The sequence below is a fragment of the Cetorhinus maximus genome, chromosome 2 (genome assembly GCF_964194155.1).
Source record: "Cetorhinus maximus chromosome 2, sCetMax3.hap1.1, whole genome shotgun sequence".
Taxonomy (NCBI): domain Eukaryota; kingdom Metazoa; phylum Chordata; class Chondrichthyes; order Lamniformes; family Cetorhinidae; genus Cetorhinus; species Cetorhinus maximus.
The window spans coordinates 37,510,936-37,532,819 of NC_135880.1; the positions used below are offsets into that span (position 1 = coordinate 37,510,936).

The 21,884-nt window shown below is 41.8% G+C and overlaps 1 protein-coding gene across 3 annotated transcripts in view; it reads left to right on the forward strand.

The window, feature by feature from the left end:
• The window catches only part of ap3b1a (adaptor related protein complex 3 subunit beta 1a), a 325,597-nt gene that overhangs the window by 243,724 nt on the left and 59,989 nt on the right, over nucleotides 1-21,884 (forward strand). For all 3 annotated transcript variants that reach the window (XR_013579525.1, XM_078563182.1, XM_078563190.1), the window contains exons 23-24: nucleotides 2,599-2,830; nucleotides 5,667-5,751. Coding sequence is in view for 2 of the 3 variants with exons in the window: in XM_078563182.1 (XP_078419308.1) it covers nucleotides 2,599-2,830; nucleotides 5,667-5,751 (317 nt within the window). In the remaining variant the exon portion in view is untranslated. The remainder of the gene's footprint in view (nucleotides 1-2,598; nucleotides 2,831-5,666; nucleotides 5,752-21,884) is intronic.

Consider the following 21,884-nt stretch of genomic DNA (forward strand, 5'->3'; position numbering starts at 1 on the left):
TTCACAAATGAGAGGGACAACGTGGGTATGGAAATCAGGCAGAAGGACTGTGATATAATTAAAGAAATTAGCATAGAAAGGGAGGAGGTTCTAAGTGGTCTGGCAGGCTTAAAAGTATATAAATGTCCAGGCCCGGGTGAAATGTATCCCAGGCTGTTGAGCGAGGCAAGGGAGGAGATAGCAGGGGCGCTGGCAATAATTTTCAATACCTCTCTGGCCACAGGAGAGGTGCCAGAGGACTGGAGGACAGCCAATGTGGTACCGTTATTCAAGAAGGGAGAAAGGGATGAGCCATGGAACTACAGGCCAGTCAATCTAACCTCAGTGGTGGGGAAACTATTGGAAGCAATTCTGAGGGACAGAATTAATGTACACTTGGAGAGGCAGGGATTAATCAAGGAAAGTCATCATGGTTTTGTTAAGGGGAGGTCATGTCTGACCAATTTGATCGAATTTTTCGAAGAGGTGACCAGGTGTGTAGATGAGGGCAATGCACTTGACGTCGTCTACTTGGACTTCAGCAAGGCTTTTGAAAAGGTCCAGCATGGGAGACTGATAACGAAGGTAAGAGCCCATGGGATCCAAGGCAATTTGGCAAATTGGATCCAGAATTGGATCCAGAAGCAGAGGGTGATAGTCGAGGGGCGTTTTTGTGACTGGATGCCTGTGTCCAGTGGGGTTCCATAGGGATCAGTGTTGGGTCCTTTGCTGTTTGTGGTATATGTAAACAATTTAGACTTGAATGTGGGAGGGTTGATCAGTAAGTTTGTGGATGACAAGAAAATTGGCGGGGTGGTAAATAGTGAGGAGGATAGCCTTAGATTACAGGAGGATAAAGACGGGCTGGTCAGATGGGCTGATCAGTGGCAAATGGAATTTAATCCAGATAAGTGTGAGGTGATGCACTGGGGCAGGACAAACAAAGCACGGGAATACACAATGAATGGTAGGACCCTGGGAAGTAACGAGGATCAGAGGGACCTTGGTGTGTATGTCCACCGGTCCCTTATGGTAGCGGGGCAGGTAGATAAGTTGGTTAAGAAGGCATATGGGATACTTGCCTTTATTAGCCGAGGCATAGAATATAAGAGCAGGGAGGTTATGCTGGAACTGTATAAAACACTAGTTAGGCCACAGCTAGTGCAGTTCTGGAATCAGCATTATAGGAAGGATGTGATTGCACTAGAGAGAGTGCAGTGGAGATTTACCAGGATGTTGCCTGGGCTGGAGAGTTTTAGTTATGAGGAGAGATTGGATAGACTGGGGTTATTTTCCCTGGAGCAGAGGAGATTGAGGGGAGACATGATTGAGGTGTATAAAATTATGAGGGGCATAGATAGGGTAGACAGGAAGGAATTTTTCCCCTTGGTGTAGGGATCAATACCAGGGGGCATAAATTTACAGTAAGGGGCAGGAGGTTTAGAGGGGATGTGAGGAAGAATATTTTCACCCAGAGGGTGGTGGGAATCTGGAACTCACTGCCTGAAGGGTGGTAGAGGCAGAAACCCTCATAACATTTAAGAAGTACTTGGATGTGCACTTGCGATGCCATAGCATACAAGGCTATGGGCCTAGTGCTGGAAAATGGGATTAGAATAGTTAGGTACTTGTTTGACTCGATGGGCCGAAGGGCCTTTTTCTGTGCTCTAGACCTCTGTGACTCTATGACCCTCTGCACCCTCTCCAAGGCCTTGACATCCTCCTTGGATTGTGGTGCTCAAAATTGGACACAATACTCTACCAAAAGTCTAATCAATGATTTATAAAAGTTTAGCATAACGTCCTTGCTTTTGTGTACTCTGCCTCGGTTTACATCTCCAAGGATCTTATGTTTTTTCTCAAAACCTTACCAGCTTGTTCTGTCACCTTCAAAGCTTTGTGTGTGTGAACCCTAGATCTCTCTGTTCCTGCACCCCCTTTAAAATTATACCATTTAATCTTTATTGAATCTTATTTTTTTCTTCCAAAATGCATCACTTCACACTTGGTTGCATTAAATTATATCTACCATGTCTACCCATTGCACCATCTATGTCCTCCTGAGATCTGCTAATGTACTCCTCCCTGCTTACTACATTTCCAAGCTTTGTGTCATCTGCAGACTTTAAAATTATTACTCCTTGTTGCAAGTTCAGATCATTGATATATGTTTTTTAAAAAGGGCAATGTTCCGAAAACTGACCCCTGGCAAACACAATTTATACTACCCTGCAGTCTGAAAAACAATTGTTCACTACTACTCTTTGCTTTCTATCTCTTAACCAATTTCTTATCCGTGCTGTCACTATCCCTTTAATTCTATCGGGTTCATTTTTCTCGCAAGTCTATTATGTGGCACTTTATCAGATGCTTTCTGAAAGTCCACATGCACTTCTTAAATTCTGATGATCCAGAATTTGAATTTGGGATAGGAGGAATTAGCAGAACAGGTGTACTAGATTTTCTTTTTGAATTTAACTGCATGGGAAATGCAGTAAATTAGGGATAGATCTAATTCAGAATGATGGATTAAAAGAATGAAAATTAAAGAATGAAAATTTTCAGTGTTGTATGTTATTACTTGAACTATTTAATTACTGTTTGTTTTTTGCTATTTAGGTGACCACTCCAGTATTTGTTCCTTCAAAATCATACACACTACTTCATCGGATGTCTGGAAAAGGCCTTGGAGCGCAGTATCACTTTCCACGTCAACCGTGTATTTACAATTCAAAAATGGTGTCTGTTCAGATCATATTAACCAATAGCTCTGACAAAGAAGTCAGGAATATCCGAATAGGAGAGCGGAAGCTTGCATCAGGGATGCAAATGCATGATTTCTATGAAATAGGTACTGAAGTACAACATTTATGTACAAATCCTGCTTTCTGTTTTGTAAAACTACACCCTTCTTGATGATTATTGTGGCAACCACTATTTCCTCACTGTAAAACAGTTACCATATTTGCAACTTTTATTTTAAACTACTAAAATTTACTGTTGGTGATATAGCTACAGGTATTTCTATCTCTTTGCCCCACTCAGCTGTCTCATTTTATTTCCTTTCCATTTAATGAAGTATCTGGCATATACTTGATAGATTTCCTTAGTGATTGAGCTGAAATCAAAATAACTTTGCTGTATGATCAACTATGAATAGTTTTCTAAACATTTTAAAACTGGTATTTATCTTAATCCAGTGACATGAAACAGGCGAATAATGTTATATAAGTCCAACATTTTGTTAGAAACCAAAATTACAATGAAGGGATTTCAAATGCAGCTTCCCTGAGGACTTTCGTTAAGGTCATAAGTTGTTGAGACATAACTGACCAAAAGTATCCCTGCTTCCTGCCCTGTGCATTTAACTGGTATTGTGCTGTGGTTGGGGGTTGGGAACTAGAGGTGTAATGGGAAAGGAGGAGAGAGAGGGCTGTGGAAGGCAAATTGGAATTGGCCTCCGCATTCTTGTGTTACGACGGCTACAGCCTATGTGCTGAATTGCAGTATACCAACAGCATTTGTGGATTTCAGTTGAACACAAGATTGGACTTGACTCTGATGCTTCTGATAGTTCAATAATCTGCCAACACTTGCTGTGATGGCGAAGATGAGAAGAATGATCATTTGGACAATACTGAAGATACAAAGATAGGTAGGAAAGCAAGTTGTGAGGAGGATACAAAGAGTCTACAAAGAGGTATAGCTAGATTAAGTGAGCGGGCAAAAATTTGGCAGATGGAGTATGTATGATGTGGGGTTTTCACTTTGGCAGGAAGAAAGAAAAGCAGAATATTATTTAAATGGAGAGAGAATGCTGTGGTACAGATGAATCTGGGTGCCCTTGTACGTGAAATTTAGGTATGATCAAGAAATTCGCGGATGACACAAAAATTGGTAGGGTAGTAAATAGTGAGGGAGATACTGAAAACTGCAGGAGGATGTCAATGGACTGGTCAGGTGGGCAGAGCAGTGGCAAGTGGAATTCAAGTCGGAAAAGTGTGAGGTAATGCACTTGGGGAGGGCTAACAAGGCAAGGGTGTACACTATGAATGGTAGGACCCTGGAAAGTACTGAAGATCAGAGGGACCTTGGTGTGCATATGCATAGATCCCTGAAGGTGGCAGGGCAGGTAGATAAGGTGGTTAAGAAGGCATATGGGATACTTGCCTTAATTAGCTGACGCCTAGAATACAAGAGCAGGGAGGTTATGCTGTAACTATATGAAATGCTGGTTAGGCCACAACTGGAGTACTGCATGCAGTCCTGGTTACCACATTATAGGAAGGATGTGATTGCACTGGAGAGGGTGCAGAGGAGATTTACCAGGATGCTGCCTGGGCTGGAGGGTCTGAGCTATGAGGATAGACTGGGGTCGTTTTCCTTGGAGCAGTGAAGGTTGAGAGGGGACCTGATAGAGGTGTATAAGATTGAGGGGCATAGATAGGTTGGATAGGAAGGCACTTTTTTCCATTAGTAGAGGGGTCAATAACCAGGGGGCATAGATTGAAGGTAAGAGGTAGAAGGCTAAGAGGGGAGTTGTAGGATAGATTTTTTCACCCAGAGGGTGGTGGGAGTCTGGAACTCACTGCCTGAAAGGGTGGTTGAGTCAGAAACTCTTGTAACATTTAAGTATTTAGATATTCACTTATATTGCCACAGCCTCCAGCACTATGGGCCAAGCACTGGAAAATAGGATTAGTGTAGTCAGATCTTTGCTGGCTAATGCAGACACGATGGGCTGAATGGCCGCCTTCTGTACTGTAGACGCCTATGAGAATCACAAAGTTAGCATACAATTACAGCAAGCAATTAGGTAGGCAAATGGAATGTTGACCTTTATTGCAAGGGGATGGAGTATAAAAGTAGGAAGGTCTTGCCAAAGTTGCTCAGGACATTGGTGAGACCACACCTGGAGTTCTGTGCACAGTGTTGGTCTCATTTAATTTAGGAAGGATATACTTGCATTGGTAGAAGTTCACTAGGTTGATTCCAGGGATGAAAGAATTGCCTTATGAGAAAAGGTTGAACAGGGTGGGCCAATACTAAATGGAGTTTAGAAGTATGAAACGTGATCTTATTGAAGCATGTAGGATTCTGAGGGGGCTTGACAGGGTAATATGCTGAGAGGATGTGTCCTCTCGTGGGGGAGTTTAGAACTAGGGGAAACACATTCAAGATGAGGAAGAATTTTATCACTGAGTCATTAGTCATTGAAATTCTCTTCAGAGAGCAGTGAAGGCTGGGTCATTGAATACATTCAAGGCTGAGACAGACACATTCATGTTAGACAAGGAAGTCGAGAGTTATGGGGCTTAGGACGGAAAGTGGGGTTAAGTGACAATCAGATCAGCCATGATCTTATTGAATGGAAGAGCAGGCTTGATGGACTGAATGGCCTACTCCTATTTCTTATGATCTTATAATGACTGGAGAGTGATCAATTTACTTGGAACAGGAAAAGGTGAGAAAATTGTTAGTGAAAGGTGGAAAAAGAAACACAACATTTTAATTGTCTAGAAAAGTTGTCATAGCCTTTAACTCCTTGTTGCCTTGGAATCCTGGAATGTTACAACACAGAAAGAGGCCATTCAGCTCATCATTTCTATGCTGGTGGATAGGCAAACTGAAATGATCTTCCATTACCATATGTACAAAATGCAGAAATATATTTTTTCATGTTTCAGAGTGCCTTGAGCCTGGGATATCAAAGACTGTTTCAATGGGCATTGACTTCTGTGATTCCACACAGGCTGCCAACTTTCAGCTGTGGTAAGTAAGCCATTTATCACTCATTGTTCTTTCTGCCAAAATATTTCAGACTTGTAGCCAGTCACCTGTTTGCATGCATGAACATTGAGTGAAAATTTAGCTATTAAGGAGAAATTGCGTAGGTGGAATAGAATGGGCCTTTATCCTTTGATGTTTAGAAGAATGAAAGGTGGTCTCATTAAAACAAATAAAATTCTTACAGGCTTAATGCTGTAAAGCTGTTTCCCCTGGGAGTAGAGTCTAGAATTATGACTCATTGTCTCAGGATCAAGGATCTGCTGTTTAAGACTAAAATGAGAAATTTCTTCTTCGTCTCGGAGGATGACAAATCTTTAGAATTGCCGATCCCTTGGACTGTGGATGCTTAGTCAATGACCATGTTCAAGACTGAGGTCGATCATTGCTTGGGCACTACAGGGAATCCAGGGATATGGGGATAGGACAGGAAAGTAGAACCGATGCATAAGTTCAACCATGATCATATTGAACGGCATAGCAGGCTTGATGGGCCAAATGGCCCACTCCTGTTTCTTAAGATTAAGAGAGGAGGTGAAGCTTTGATGTGTAGATGTGGCCAATAGGTATGAGCTGCGGACAAATTTCTATTGGTGGGTTAGGCAGCACAAGAGCACCTTAGGCAGTAAAGTGTCCAAATAGCTGTTTTGTTTTAATTTGTTAATAAATGTATTTAATTTGTTTTAAATTTTAATTTGTTTTAGGTAATTATTTGTGGTAACTTTTATATTCCAACCATTTCCTTTTACATTTGTTTCCCTCCCTCTACCTGGTTGGAGGATTATTTTTATTTGTGATTTTAAATGTTTGTTAAGGTACACCCACAATGCTGTTCAGGAGGAGTTTCAGGATTTAGTGAAGGAACATATAGTTTCAAGGATGGTGTGTGGTTTGGAAGGAAACTTGCAGGTGGTGGTGTTCCCACGTGCCTGCTGCCCATGTCCTTCTAGGAGGTAGCGATCGTGGGTTTGGAAGGTGCTGTCGAAGGAGCTTGGTGAGTTGCTCCGCTGTATCATGTATATGGTACGCACTGCTGCCACCAAGTATCAGTAGTGGAGGGAATGAATCTTTGAGGTTGTGGATGGGGTGCTGATGAACTCGGTTGCTTTGTCCTGGATTGTGTTTCTGGTCAGTGGTGGCTCTGCCCACCCCCCAGGATGTTGATCGTTTGGGATTTGATGATGGCAATGCTGTTGAACATCAAGGGTCATTGGTTAGATTCGCTCATGTTGGAGATGGTCATTGCCTGGCACTTGTGTGGTGTGAAAGTTACTTGCCATTTATCAGGCCAAGCATGAATGTTGTCCAGATCTTTCTTGCTTGCATGTGGGTATGGACTGCTTCGGTATCTGAGGTGTTGCGAATGGTGCTGAACACTGCAATTATCAGCGAGCAACCCCGCTCCTGACTTTCTGATGGGGGGAAAGTCATTGATGAAGCAGCTGAAGATATTTGGGTTGAGGACACTATCCTGAAGAATCCTGCAGTAATGCCTGGGTCTAAGATGATTGACCTCCAACAACCACAACCACCTTCCTTTTTGCTAGGTCTGACTCCAACCAGTGGGGAGTTTTCCCCCTGGTTCCATTAACTTTAGTTTTGCAATAATGTAATATTTCCAAGTTTGCTGACAACACGAAACTTGGCAGGAATGTGAGCAATGAGTAGGGTGTTAAAAGGCTTCAAGGCGATTTAGACAGGCTGAATGAGTGGGCAAATACATGGCAGATGCAGTATAACATGGAAAAGTGTGAAGTTATCAACTTCAGTAAGAAAAACAATGGCAGAGCATTATTTAAATTGTGATAGATTGGGAAATATAGGAAGCAGAGAGTAATGGTCAATGGATATTTTTTGGGCTGGAGGAAGGTTTGTAGTAGAGTTCCCTAGGGGTCAGCATTGGGACCCGTGCTTTTCCTGATATATATTAATGATCTAGATCTTGGTCTGCAGGGGATAATTTCAAAGTTTGCGGATGATATGAAACTTGGGAGTGTTGTGAACTGCGAGGAGGACAGTGTAGAACTTCAAAAGGACATAGACAAGTTGGTGGAGTGGGCAAGATAGGTGGCAGATGAAATTCAATGCAGAGAGGTGTGAGGTGATGCATTTTGATAGGAAGAACATGGAAAGACAATATAAAATAAGGGGTGACATTTTGAAGGGGGTGCTGGAGCAGAAAGACTTGGATATATAGGTACATAGATCATTGAAGGTGGCAGGACAGGTGGAGAAAGCAGTTAATAAAGCAGATAGTATCCTGGGCTTTATTAATAGGGGCATAGAGTACAAGAGCAAGAAGGTTATGCTGAATTTATTTAAGACACCGGTTAGACCTCAGCTGGAATATTGTGTATAATTCTGGGCGCCACAGTATAGGAAGGATGTGAACACATTGGCGCGAGTGCAGAAGAGGTTTACAAAAATGGTTCCAGGGATGAGAAACTTTAGCTGAGGATAGATCGGAGAGGTTGGGACTATTCTCCTTGGAAAGAAGGTGGCTGAGAGGAGATTTGATAGAGATGCTCAAAATCATGAGGGGGCTGGACAGAATAGATAGGGAGAAGCTGTTTCTGTTCAAAAAAGGATCAAGAAGAGAGGGCACAGATTTCAAGTGATTTGCAAAAAAGCAAATGTCACGTGAGTTACTAGCGGTTACTTTTTCACACAACGAGTGGTTCGGGTCTGGAGTGCACTGCCTGGAAGTTTGGAGGCAGGTTCAATCGGCATTCAAGAGGGCATTAGATTATATGAATAGAAACAATGTGCATGGGTACGGGGGAAAGACAGGGCAATACCACTAGGTCATAATGCTCATTTGGAGAGCCGATGCAGACACAATGGGCCGAATGGCTTCCTTCTGTGCCATTAAAATACTGTGAATCTGTGAACTGATTTGAAATCTCAGGAAAACCTGAAAATGTTTATACAAATAGGTGGATTTCTTCAGTGGAGCCAGAGCGTGTATTGGTTTGTAAGGATAAGATTCCTGGCTGGTCAGTGATAGAATAATTAAGTTTAGAACTAATACCAAGTCCTGAAAGAGGCTGAAGTTTGATGAGGTAACATTTTGCTTCCTTGATTGTTATGTGATTGACTTAAATGTTTTACTGAGTCACCAACTTTTTTTTTGTAATGAAACTTAAAAATTGCTTTAGCCTAGGAAAACATGTCTTGAAACCAACAAACTGAATTTAAACTGGAATTTATAGATGAAAATACGACATGAGAACTTGTATTAGAATTTTCAAGCTGTATTTAGGTAATCTGATTCTGCTGTTCCATCTCTACCAGTGCAGTTGTAATGTAAATAAGCATTGTCCAGCATGAGCTAGTGAATCCCATGAGGCAGTCTGGTTTAAATGAATCTAATGTTATGCTACTTGTCCACAGTCAAGAGAAAGCCAACTCCTCAAACCTTTTAGCTCATTGGATATATGATAGGATTCCAGATTTAGATTTTTTTCTCCAGGAACTCCTAGAAAGCAATTCCTTTTCTTTTCTGGAGGTATGGAAGCATTTGTATGTGAAGGTGCAGGAGCAGAGAATTTGCCAAGCATCCTACAGGAGAGAGACATGTTTAAGACCAGTGTTTTCTTTATTAAAAAAATTGTCCTGTGTATCGATGACTCAACTCCATTATTAAGAGTTGCTCTGGATCAGAGTTGTCCAACCTTTTTGTGTGAGGGCCACATTTCAATTTTTTTCTCACTCAAGGGGCCGATGACCAATTTCAGAAAGATAAGGTTTGGCACAATGGCCCTGAACTTTTGTGGAGTGGCAGTCGGAGTCTGCCATTCCGCTCCTAGTGTCCTACCTTAAAATCCATCCGCTCCTTTCTTGCCCAACCTTCTGACTCAAGCCATGTGAGATCTGTGTAGTGCAGTGGGTTTCTAAGGCCTTGTGTCGAGGGTAGCAGAATCAGAGGTAAAGAAGTCATGGCCCCCCTTTTACAGCACCAGCTGCCATAAAGCAGGTAAGTTTAAAGCCCACTTACTTTTAGAAGCAGGAGACAAGTTTGTAAGCTAAGTGGATAGGATTGGGGATCGGAGTGCATGGTGGGTGGGATGATTCAGGATGGGGGTCGGGGATGTCCAATGAAGGGGTAGGGGGGAGTCCCCTGGGGGGAGGGTAGGGGAGTCATGAAAGGTTGTCGGGGGGCTGGAGTGGGGGAATCCTGTGGGGGTTCAGGGTTGTGGGAAGTTGCATGGGGGTCATGGGTGGGTTCAGTACTATAATTACCCAGGAATTAGTAGCGGTTTTAATACTTATTACTTTTCCTGGGTCACTATTCTGGTGAGACATTCGGATTCACCTGAAGTTTGTGATTTATATTGTATTTTCGGGTGGTTCCAGTTGCAGGGCAATTGCCCAGTGGAAGTTTGAACTTCCTGGGCAGCTGCCATGCACTTCTTACCTGGGTACTTCTTGGGGGGGGTGGGTGTTCCCTAACGCACCCTTGGGGTACCCCCCTGTTACAATGCACCGGAACTCTGAAGTTACAGTCCAAGATTAAACTTTAAATCATATGAATTTACAGCATGGAAGGAGGCCAATCGGTCTATCATGTCCACAAGGGCCGACAAGGAAACATCCAGCCTATTCCAATTTTCCAGCTGTTGGTCCGTAGCCTTGTAGGTTATGGCACTTCAGATGCATGTCCAAGTACTTTTTAAATGTTATGGGAGTTTCTTGCCTCTATTACCCTCTCGGGCCGTTGCTTCCAGATTCCTACCACCACCTCAGTGAAAAAAGGTTCCTCTCTGATTGCCTCTAAGCTTTCTACCCTTTACCCTATATCTATACCCCCTTGTTATGGACCTCTCAACCAATCAGAATGAGTCCTTCCTATTCAATCTATCTGGACCTCTCATAATTGTATACACTTCACTCCTCAGCCTCCTCTGTTCCAAAGCAAAGAACTCTAGCCTATCCGATCTTACCTCACAACCAAATTCTCCAGTCCAGGCAACATCCTTGAAAATCCCCTCTATATCTTCACTAGTGGAATCATACCTTTCTTATAGTACAGTAACCAGAACTGCACACAGTACACCAGCCTAACAGCTCCAGCATAATCCCTGTGCTTCTCTAGCTCGGCTAATTAAGACGAGTATCCAGTAGGCCGTCTTGATACCTTAGTTTTACCTGTCCAGTCACCCTAGGGATCTGGACGTTCACTCCACGTTCACTGTTCCTGTACACTTCCCAGTATCCTACCATTTATTGTGTATCCCCTTGCCTTGTTAGCCTTCCCTAAATGCATTACCTCACACTTTTCCTGAGTGAACTCCATTTGCCACTGACCCACCTGACTAATCCAATTGATATTGTCCTGCAGTCTACAGCTTCTTCAACCACGTGTACAATTTTTATATCATCTGTAAGCTTCTTAATCATACCCCTACATTCAAGTCCAAAGCATTGATATGTACCACAAAAAGTAAAGGACCTCGTATTGAATCCTATTGAACCTCATTGGAAATAGCCTTCCAATCACAAAATCACCCATCGAGCATTACCCCTTGCTTCCTGCATCTGAACCAATTTTGTGGGACCTTATCACCTATAATCCATATTAACTATATCAAATGCACTACCCTCATTGTTGCTTTCTCAAAAAATTTGATCATGTCAATCAGGCATGACTCTCGCTTAGCTTACCCTTGCTACCTGTCTTTGATTTAATCCATGCCTTTATTATTGAAGGTTATTCTGTCCCTGAGAATTTTTTCCAGTAATTTGCCCACCACCAAGGTTAGGCTGGCTGACCTGTAATTACTCAGTCTATCCCTTTCTCCCTTTTTAAACAGTCCTTTTGGACCACTTAATTTACTCAGGGCAGTTTCAAAAATGGAAAAATAAAGAGATCCTTCAGCCACAAGTTAGTTATTCCATTGGGCCTTTGAAGAGGTTTTGACAGACTGGAAGCACTTTGCAAACTATACCTTCTACTTTGTACTTTCTAAAACCACGGGAGACCTTGATTTCACTATTATGGTTCACGTTAGCTGCAACACAGTTGGTAGCACACTTACCTCTAGAGTCACAAGTTTTCAAGTTCAAATCCCACTCCATGATTTGAGCACACAAATTAAGATTCACTGTCCAGTGCAGTACTTAGGGAGTGCTACATTTCCTGAGGTGCCATATTTCAGATGAGATGTTAAACCGAGGCCCAATCTGCCCCTCAGGTGGACATAAAAGATCCCATGGCACTATTTCAAAGAAGAGCAGGGAAATTATGCCTGGTTTCCTTGCTGATATTTGCCCCTTGATCAAAATCACAAAAAACAGAGTATTTGATGATTATCATATTGATCTCTGAGGAAGCTTTCCATGAGCAAATTGGCTGCCGTGTTTCCTACCTTACGACAGTGACTACACTTCAAAAGTACTTCATTGGCTGTAAAATACTTTGTGACATCTTATGTGCTATATAAATGCAAGTCTTTCTTACCTGTTTTGAAATCCTGCATCTTGAAGTTCAATATGGTGACTCTTCTACAGATAATATTAGTATACTACTGGTAAAGCTAGGAGTTTGAGTTCATTCAACCTGAAGTATGAAAACTTCCATACTAGGGAACCCACTAATAGAATCACCAACAGTGCAAAGTGCATTCTCTCAGTCAGGGTGACCAACTGTCCAGGATATTTTGGAACCATCTCATAATTTGGCCTTTTGCCCTGGGTCAGATCTTCCCAGGGTGTGTTTTGTCCTGGGCTACTACTTTCACAAATTTCTGCTGCAGACGTTTGTGCGTATGCATTGGGCGTGACACTGATCAGGGCTGCCCTGCTGTTGTTGACTGGTATGGTTATGTCTGGCAGCATCAGAACCAAAGTGAGTTGTGCAGCAGTGGGTCCCCCCTCTCGCTCTGAATGAGTCACCAGAACCCTCGCCTCACTACTCTCAAGGACTCACCATCAACCCATTGCCTAGGTCTCATCAGCAACACCACAAGGCAAAATGACCCTTAATTTTTTTCACCCAGATCACCCCGCTTACTACCTTGTTGAGTCATTAGGAAGAACTTAACCAGCCCAATTTTGGACAACTGGTTAGGTTCAGGGGCCTAATAACTGCATAGCGCAACGACCATAGATTCAAGTGATTCTCAGCTTGGAGAAGGTCCAATTTTGTTCACCACAGCACCTGCCATTCACAGGAGCTCATCCAAGAGGGTATTGTTGACTTACACCAGACACGTAAAAAGAAACTTAGAAAACTTCCTAAAGATATTTGAAAATCAAGAGTTGAATGGGAGGGAGGAATTAAAACCATCACCATCACTAGGGAAAAGGTGCTGGGAAAACTATTAGACCTAAAGGCTGGCAAGTCCCCAGATCCCAAATGGCCTGCATCGCAAGGTCTTAAAAGAAGTGGTTGTGGAGATAGTAGATGCATTGGTTATAATCTTCCAAAATTTCTTAGATTCTAGAAGGGACAAAGCAGACTGTAAAATAGCTAATATAACACCTTTATTCAAAAAAAGCGGAAGACAGAAAGCAGGAAATTACAGGCCAGTTAGCTTAACATCTGTCGAAAGGAAATTGCCAGAACCCATTATTAAGGAGGTTATAGCAAATTATTTAGAAAATCATAATTTTGATCAGGCAGAGTCAACATAGGTTTGTGAAAGAAAATCATGTTTAACTAATTTTTTAATGTTTTTTGAAGAAGTAACAAGAAAGGTAGATAAAGGGGGACCTGTAGATGTGGTGTCCTTGGATTTCCAGAAGGCATTTGACAAGGTGCCACGTCAAAGGTTACTACACAAGATAAGATTACATGGTGTAGGGGGTAACATATTAGCATGGATAAAGGTTTGGTTAGCGAACAGAAAGCAGAGAGTAGGAATAAATGGGTCCCTTACGGGTTGTCAAGCTGCCAGTGCCATGGACCAGTGTTGCGGCCTCAGCTATTTACAATTTATATCAATGACTTAGCTGAAGGGACTGAATGTATGGTAGTCAAAGTTGCCAATGACACCAAGATCGGTAGGAAAGTAAATTGTCAAGAGGAGGTAGAGAGTCTGCAAAGAGTTATAGATAGGTTAAATGAGTGGACAAAATTTCGACAGATGGAGTATAATGTGGGAAAATGTGAGGTTGTCTGCTTTGGCAGGAAGAATAGAAAAGCAGTATACTATTTAAATGGTGAGAGATTGTAGAAATTGGTAGTAAAGAGAGAGCTAGGTGTCCTGGTACATGAATCACAAAAAGTTAGTATTCAGGTACATCGAGTGATGAGGAAGGCGAATGGAATGTTGGGGAATGGAATGTAAAGATAGGGAAGTTTTACTGCAACTGTAAAGAGCCTTGGTGAGACCATATCTGAAATACTGTGTATAGTTTTGGTCTCCTTATTTGAAAAAAAACATATAATTGTGTTAGAAGCAGTTCAGCCAAGGTTCAATTGACTAATTTGAGCAAGCTTAGGCTGACAAGTGGCAAGTAACATTCTCGCTACACAAGTGCCAGGCAATGACCATCTCCAACAAGAGAGAATCTAACCATCGCCCCTTGATATTCAGTGGCATTGCCATCGCTGAATCCCCACTATCAACATCCTTGGGGGTTACCATTGACCAGAAATTGAACTGGACTAGCCATATGAATATGCTACAAGAGCAGATCAGAGGCTAGGAATCCTGCCATGAGTAACTCACCTCCTAAATCCCCAAAGCCTGTCCACCATCTACAAGGCACAAGTCAGGAGTGTGATGGAATACCCCCCACTTGCCTGGATGAGTGCAGCTCCAAAAACACTCATGAAGCTTGACACCATCCTGGACAAAGCAACCTGCTTGTTTGGCACCCCATCCACAAACATCCACTCCCTCCACCACCGACACACAGTGGCAGCAGTGTGTACCATCTACAAAGATGAACTGCACAAGATACCACTCACCAAGGCTCCTGAGACAGCATCTTCCAAACCCACGACCGCTACCATCTAGAAGGGCAGTAGATAGATGGGAACATCAACTGGAAGTTTCCCTCCAAGCCACTCACCATCCTGATATGGAAATATATGGCTGTTCCTTCACTCAAGTTGGGATAAAATCCTGGAACTCCCTTCCTAACAGCACTGTGAGTACCTACACATGGACTGCAGAAGTTCAAGAAGGTAGCTCACCACCACCTTCTCGGGCAATTAGGGACAGGTAACAAATGTTGGCCCAGCCAGCAACACCCACATCCCGTAAATGAATTTTTAAAAAATTCCTGGGATGAGGGGTTTATCTTGTGAAGAAAGGTTGGACAGATTGGCCCTGTATCCATTGGAGTTTAAAATATGAGAGGTGATCTTATTGAAACATACGAGATCCTGAGTGGAATTGATAGGGTAGATACCAGGAGGTGATAAAGTCCCAATACCTGCTTGAAATAACAGTAAAGACTAAGACTGGCTTCTTCCAACAGAGTTCTATTTTTGCTGCGTAAAACTCTACAGAGAACTTTCTCACCTGTTTTTTCTTTTATACATTCAAATGGGTACTTAGCTGGTTAACTGATAATTACCAATTGAACTCCCTGTGAGTTAATTGTTTCTTTCCCCAACAAGAGGATGTTCCCACTTGTTGGAGAGAATAGAACTGGGGATATAGTTCAAAAATAAGGGGTCTCCCATTTAAGACCAAGATGAGGAGAAATGTTTTCTCTAAGGGTCATTATTATGTGGAATTCTCTTTCCCAGAAAGCAGTGGTGGCTGAGTTATTAAATTTATTCAAGGCAGACAATGGCATACAAGGCTATGGGCCTAGTGCTGGAAAATAGGATTAGAATAGTTAGGTACTTGTTTGACCGGTGCAGACTCGATGGGCCAAAGGGCCTTTTTCTGTGCTGTAGACCTCTATGACAGACTTAGATTTTTGATAGACAAGGGAGTCAAGTGTTATGGGGGACAGACAGCAAAGTGGAGTTGAGACCACAACCGGATCAGCCATGATCTTATTGAATGGTGGATCAGGCTCGACGAGTTGAATGGCCTTCTCCTGTCCCTAAGTCCTATGTTTTTTACCATCCGAGCAGAATATTAAAGAATCAGGCTATGTCACAGATACAGTAACAATTTGCATTTACATAGCAGACTTAAGTTAGTAAAAAACACCACAAGGTGCTTAAGAGCAATCTAAATAAAACTATTGACACCAAACTATAGAAGGAGAAATCAGGAAAACTAATCAAAAACTTTATCAGAGGTGGGTTTTTCGGAGCTTCTTGAGAGGAGAGAGAGAGAGAGGGTTTGTGGAGGGAATTCCAGAGCTTAGGGCCAAGACAGTTGAAAACACTGCCATGATGCTGGAGCAATTTAAAATCGTACGCACAGTAGCCCAGAATTGGAAAGCAGCCAAGACCTCAGAGACTTATAGGACTGGACGAAGTTACAGAGAAAAAGAGGAATGAGGCCATGGAGGGATTTGAAAATGAGGATAATGATTTTAAAATTGAGGTGTCATCAGATGAGGAGCCAGTCAAGATCGGCAAGCACAGGGCTAATGGATGAATAATGTTGGGAATGAGCTAGGATATGGGCTGCAGAGTTTTGGATGAGTACATGTTTAGGTAAGGTGCAAGTTGGGAAGCTGGCTCGGAGAATCAAGTTTAGAAGTAACAAAGGCATAGATGAGGGTTTCAGCAGCAAATAGGCTGAGGGAAGGTCAGAGGTGAGCAACATTACGGAGGGAGAAATAGGCAGTCTTGGTGATGGTGCAAATGTGTGGTCAGAAACTGAGCTCTGGGTCAAGAAATTTGCTAAAAGTCATGCTAAGCTTAAGCCAGTTACCGGTGAATGGGAACAATGAAGAGGAAACAGTTTGTGGCAGAGACCAAGAAATGTTGAGGGGTTGCCGCCATTGCACACTCACGCAATATTTCACTCGGCGGACACGCGCGGAATTCGGCAGCGCCAACAATTAAGAGGGCTGTTAAACCCATTAATAAATTAATTAAACTGAATATTTCCCTGCACGTTTAACCTTACGGTTGGCAGGCAGGCAAGAAGGCCAAGCGGCCTTTGGATTTTTGAGGAAACCTCATCCACGGGCGGGATGAGGTTTCTGATGTTAATTAAAAATAAAATTTAAATCTAATTTTTAATTGTCCCTGCTCATGTCACTGTGCGCTCCCCTGCGCCTGCACTGACTTTTGCATTCACCCTCCTCCCCCTCCCACCCAGGCAGGGCGGAGTGTTTCAGGAAATCGCGGTCAGGGCCCGATCGCGGGCGGCGATTTGTTTCGCGGCCGCTCCTGGGCCCGCCCACCTTGCCCACCCGACGAGGTAAAAGCACAAAAGCATTGGAAACAATGTGGACTGTGAGAAGGATAGTGTAAAACTTCAAAAGGACATAGACAAGTTGGTGGAATGGGCAGACAGGTGACAGATGAAGTTCAATGTGGAGAAATGTGAAGTAATTCACTTTGGTAGGAAGAACATGGAGAGGCAATATAAGATAAAGGGTACAATTCTAAAGGACGTGCAGGATCTGAGGAACCTGGATGTACATGTGCATAAGTCATTGAAGATGGCCGGTCAAGTTGAGAGAGCAATTAATAAGGCATACAATATCCTCAGCTGTATTAATAGGGGCATAGAGTACAAGAGCAAGGAGGTTATGTTCAACTTGGATAAGATACTAGTTCAGCCTCACTTGTAATATTGTGCCCAGTTCCTAGGCACTATACTTTAGGAAAGATGTGAAGGCATTGGAGAGAGTACAGAAAAGATTCACGAGGATTGTTCCAGGGATGAGGAACTTCAGTTATAAAGATAGATTGGTGAAGTTATTACTGATAGCTTTGGAGAAAAAAAGGTTGAGGGGAGATGTGATAGCGGTATTTAAAATCATGAGGGGTCTGAACAGAGCAGATAGGGAGAAACTGTTCCCACTCATCAAAGGATTGAGAATGTGGGCATAGTTTAAGTATTTAGCAAGAGAAGCAAAAGCAGCATGAGGTAACACTTTCATGCAGCAAGCGGTTAGAGTCTGGAATGCACTGCCTGAGAGTGTGGTGGAGGCAGGTTCATTTGAAGTATCCACAGGGAATTAGACAGTTATCTGAAAAGGAAAAATGTGCAGTGTTATGGGGAGAAGGCAGGGGAATGGCAGTAAGGGAGTTGCTCATTCAGAGAGCTGATACAGACGCAATGGCCAAATGGCCACCTCCTGCAGTGTAACAATTCTTTGATTCTGTAAAGACGTAACAGAGCGAGAGTGGCAAGGGAAGCCATTACAGCTGATCCTCTGGTGATGATCAAATAGATAAGAATGGAACCAAGCTAGGGCTGTTCCATCTACCTGGGAGAGGCATTGGAGGGGGATGGTGTGGTGAACTGTGTTGAAAGCTGTAGACATGTTGAGAAGGAATAGTCTATGACAGTCACAAAGAATGTCATCTAACTTCAAAAAGGACTCTTTCAGTATTGTGGCCACGTCAGGAAGCCGATTGGAGAAATTCAAATCTGGAATTGGAAAAGCTGGACATGGATTTGGGAATCAATTAATTTATACATTTGGTAATAATTTGGGTATAACCACTAGACTATTAGCATTTACTAATTTGTGTGGCATTGAAATTCTTAAATGGTATATTAGACATAAAAAAACTAAAACCAGAAAATGCTGTAAATACTTAGCACATCAAGCAGGAGAGAGAAACAAAATTAACATTGCACATCTATGTTCTTTCAACAAAACACCTGTCATTCACTCAAACTCATCCAGCAGGATGATGTCTGACTTCCACAAACATGGTTATTGCTATTAGGTCACCAAACTTAAACAGTCATTTTGTTTCTCTCTCTACGTATACTGCCTTACCTGCTGTGCATTTCAAGCATTTTCTGTTTTTATTTCAGGTTTCCAGCACCTGCAGTATTTTGCATTTTGTATATATAAAATCTTAAACCTCTTTGCACATTGACTCCTAATTTATTCCCTGTTATTGTAAGAAATCGTTGCAAGTGAGAGTGTTTAATGTTGAAGTAGAGTGCTGATTTTGTACGCCAGTTTCCTCACCATTGCTAGAATTTGCAGCCAGTGCCCCTCTCAAGTTAAGAAGCTCTGTTAGAAGGAACTTGCCACCACAGTGTAAGGAAGCTTCCATATTATACTTAGAAGATTATAGACTCCAACTTCAAATAGTCAGAGGCATTGGCTCTGAACTATTAGCATGACTGAGTCTACACAAAGGTATGAAAGTGTGGGCCACCGTCACTAAATGGGCAGGGTTCAATCATTACCCCTTTGTTTCAATGACGAGCTGCTGGATAAAGCCATAGATCTGCCAGTCTAGAACGAAGTAGCAGGTAACCTTAACAGAAGCAGTGTTTAGTCATGTAAGTGGGCCATCCACTTGAAGTTTGGGTTTCATTTTGAACAAGCAGGTTTAGCAGAAGCGAAAACACCAAAGTATTTTCCATGGAAAGAGGATTCTGGAATTCTGCTCCAAGTTTCAGCCTGTCAAAGATATCCTGTTGATTTCTAGACCCCAGTTTCTTCGTAACCACATTGATTGACTTTTCAAGATATAGTAAGCAGAAAAATTAATATTCTTATGATTCTGTTTAACCAAGGAAGTTCTAACTCGCAATTGGTTTTGGCCAGCTCATTAGAATCTTGTGAAAAGAGGCATTTCTAACTCAGGTTTGTCACCGCCTTCTGATTGATGGTGTGTCACTTGAGTGGCCTAAAGGTACAGGATTCTGGCAGTTGATTATGATGGTCCTGATGTGTAAAGTGTAATATAAGTTGTCTTGCAGTGCTTTCATCCAAACTGTTGTTTGGAACCAATTCTCTCAAGTGCAGATTACTTGGATATATGATGAAATATTTTCAATATTGCTGCAAATTAACTGGAGCTGTTGTCGCACAGTACATCAGATGGAGAATGGTTGCAATGTCATTGGGTAAGTTTTCAATCAGTCAGTCATGTGATGTGAAAATAGTATACAATAACAATTTGTATTTATAAAACACCTTTAACGTAATGCAATGTCCCAAGGCACTTCATAGGAGCCTTATAAAACAAAATATGACTCAGAACCACATAATGTGACGTTAGGTCAAATGACCAAAAGCTTGGTCAAAGAAGTAAGTTTTAAGGAATATGTTAAAGGAGGAAAGTGAGGGAGAGAGGTGCAGGGAAGGAATTCCAGAGCACCGGGCCTAGGCAACTGAAGCCACGGCCACCAATGATAGAGCAATTAAAATTGAGGATGCATATAAAACCAGAATTAGACGAACGCAGATATTTCGGAGAGTTGTTGGGCTGGAGGAGATTAGAGACTGGGAGGGATGAGGCTATGGAGGGATTTGAAAACAGGCATGAGAACTTTAAAATTAAGTTGTTGTTTGACCAAACATTGTCTAAGCTTATAGATATCCATAGATTTGGAGTTTGATGAAATAGTTGTGTACGGTAAGCACTTAGATTGGAGTTGTCGTCCTTGGAGGCATACTGCTTTGAAGATGTGAATGAGTCTATGTATCAGCAAGAAAGAAATACATTATGCCTCTGGTGCAGTAATAAAAATCATTGCACTGCACTTTCAAAATTATGGCTATCACATAAAATCAAGTGTTCGTCTCCTCATTTAGTGGGAGTGCAATAACACTGCTGCATGCTTCAGAGAACTAATTAGAACAAATATTTTGTAGTATATATACTAACCCCTGAAGCGTTAAATTTACTCTGCATTATGAGGCATGCATACATTTTTCAACTACTGTAACAACCCTGTTTTGATGAGCTATGTTAACAGCCTGATCTCCCAAAATTTAAATGTACACAATATGATGCAAAATTGTATTTCAATCCTCCCATATTGGGAACATTAATTTTTCAATTGTGCAACTCCAGCCATTGAGATTCTAATCCTGTTAAGTTCATTATTTAAAAAATAAAATTGCAATCGATAACCCCTTACAACAGTATCTCTCAATTCCAGTAAACTGAATATGGCATAAAGCTTTTTAAATTTAGTGATTTCACTGACTCATTTGCATCTGATTTGTACTGAAGTAATCTCACTAACTATATCTAGGATAGGATTACCATCCATGTTCCTGAATATTATAGTACAAATTTTGCTGTTTTCCTGTGTGGTGGGTATGGATTAGGGATTGAGTCTTGTTACATCTTTGATATGGTCAACTGGCATCACCTACTGAGAGTTTCATGCAAATCAGTGTTTTATGACAAGTATGGTCTATGGTATTCAGAATGAATAAAAATTTATGAGTTTCTGAAGTGTTGCCTAGTAATTGTTTATTACTTTTCTGTAAGATAAAATCCAGATCAATGATATAGAATGCTGGTCTATGATTAAGGTACTCATAAATGGCTTTGCCACAGACATCAAGAAGAGGTCTTTATTATAATGGTTTAAACTCTGTGAGCTGAATGATCAAGCGGAGCTGTGACTCAAATGTGGTTCAGTTTGCAATGTGAGAAGACTGCCATCTCAAAAATAAGTTGTTAAAGTGTCAACATGTGCATTTGTTGATGATTTTGACATAAATACCATAGCACAATCTGTGCTGAATACTATTCTATATATAAATGTGTACAGAACGTAATGACTTTTATGCGAAAAACTGAGCTATCTGACAGCACTTTTGTTTTTATATTGATTTAAAACTTGGAGGGCACTTGTATGGGTAGGACTGCTGAAATAAAAGTTAATTTTATTTTAAAGTAGTTGCTCATCTCTGAATACCGTTGCTCATCATGTTTGCCTTCTGGTCCCTCTGAAGAGGTATTGAATGTTTCAGCAAATTCGATTGATCTTTTAGCAGTGTAATCACAATTACTCACCTCCTTAATTGGCCTGCCAGAAATCAGAAAATGGAAACTGATCGGCTGTGTGTTCCGATCAATAGCTTTAGAGCAATACTAGCAGGGGCAGGGGAGATGGAGGGTATAGCGAGATCAATTGGCCTGAGATGTCAATCATTGTGTGTGGCTTTGCATGACAAATAATTTGTCTGACTGCTGTGGATCTCTCTCTAGCTTTCTATGGTACAGGTGAGTGCTAGGGAGAAATTATGCCTGTTCAAGAATATTTACAATTCATTGGGGGTATAATGTTGGTATAAAAATGATA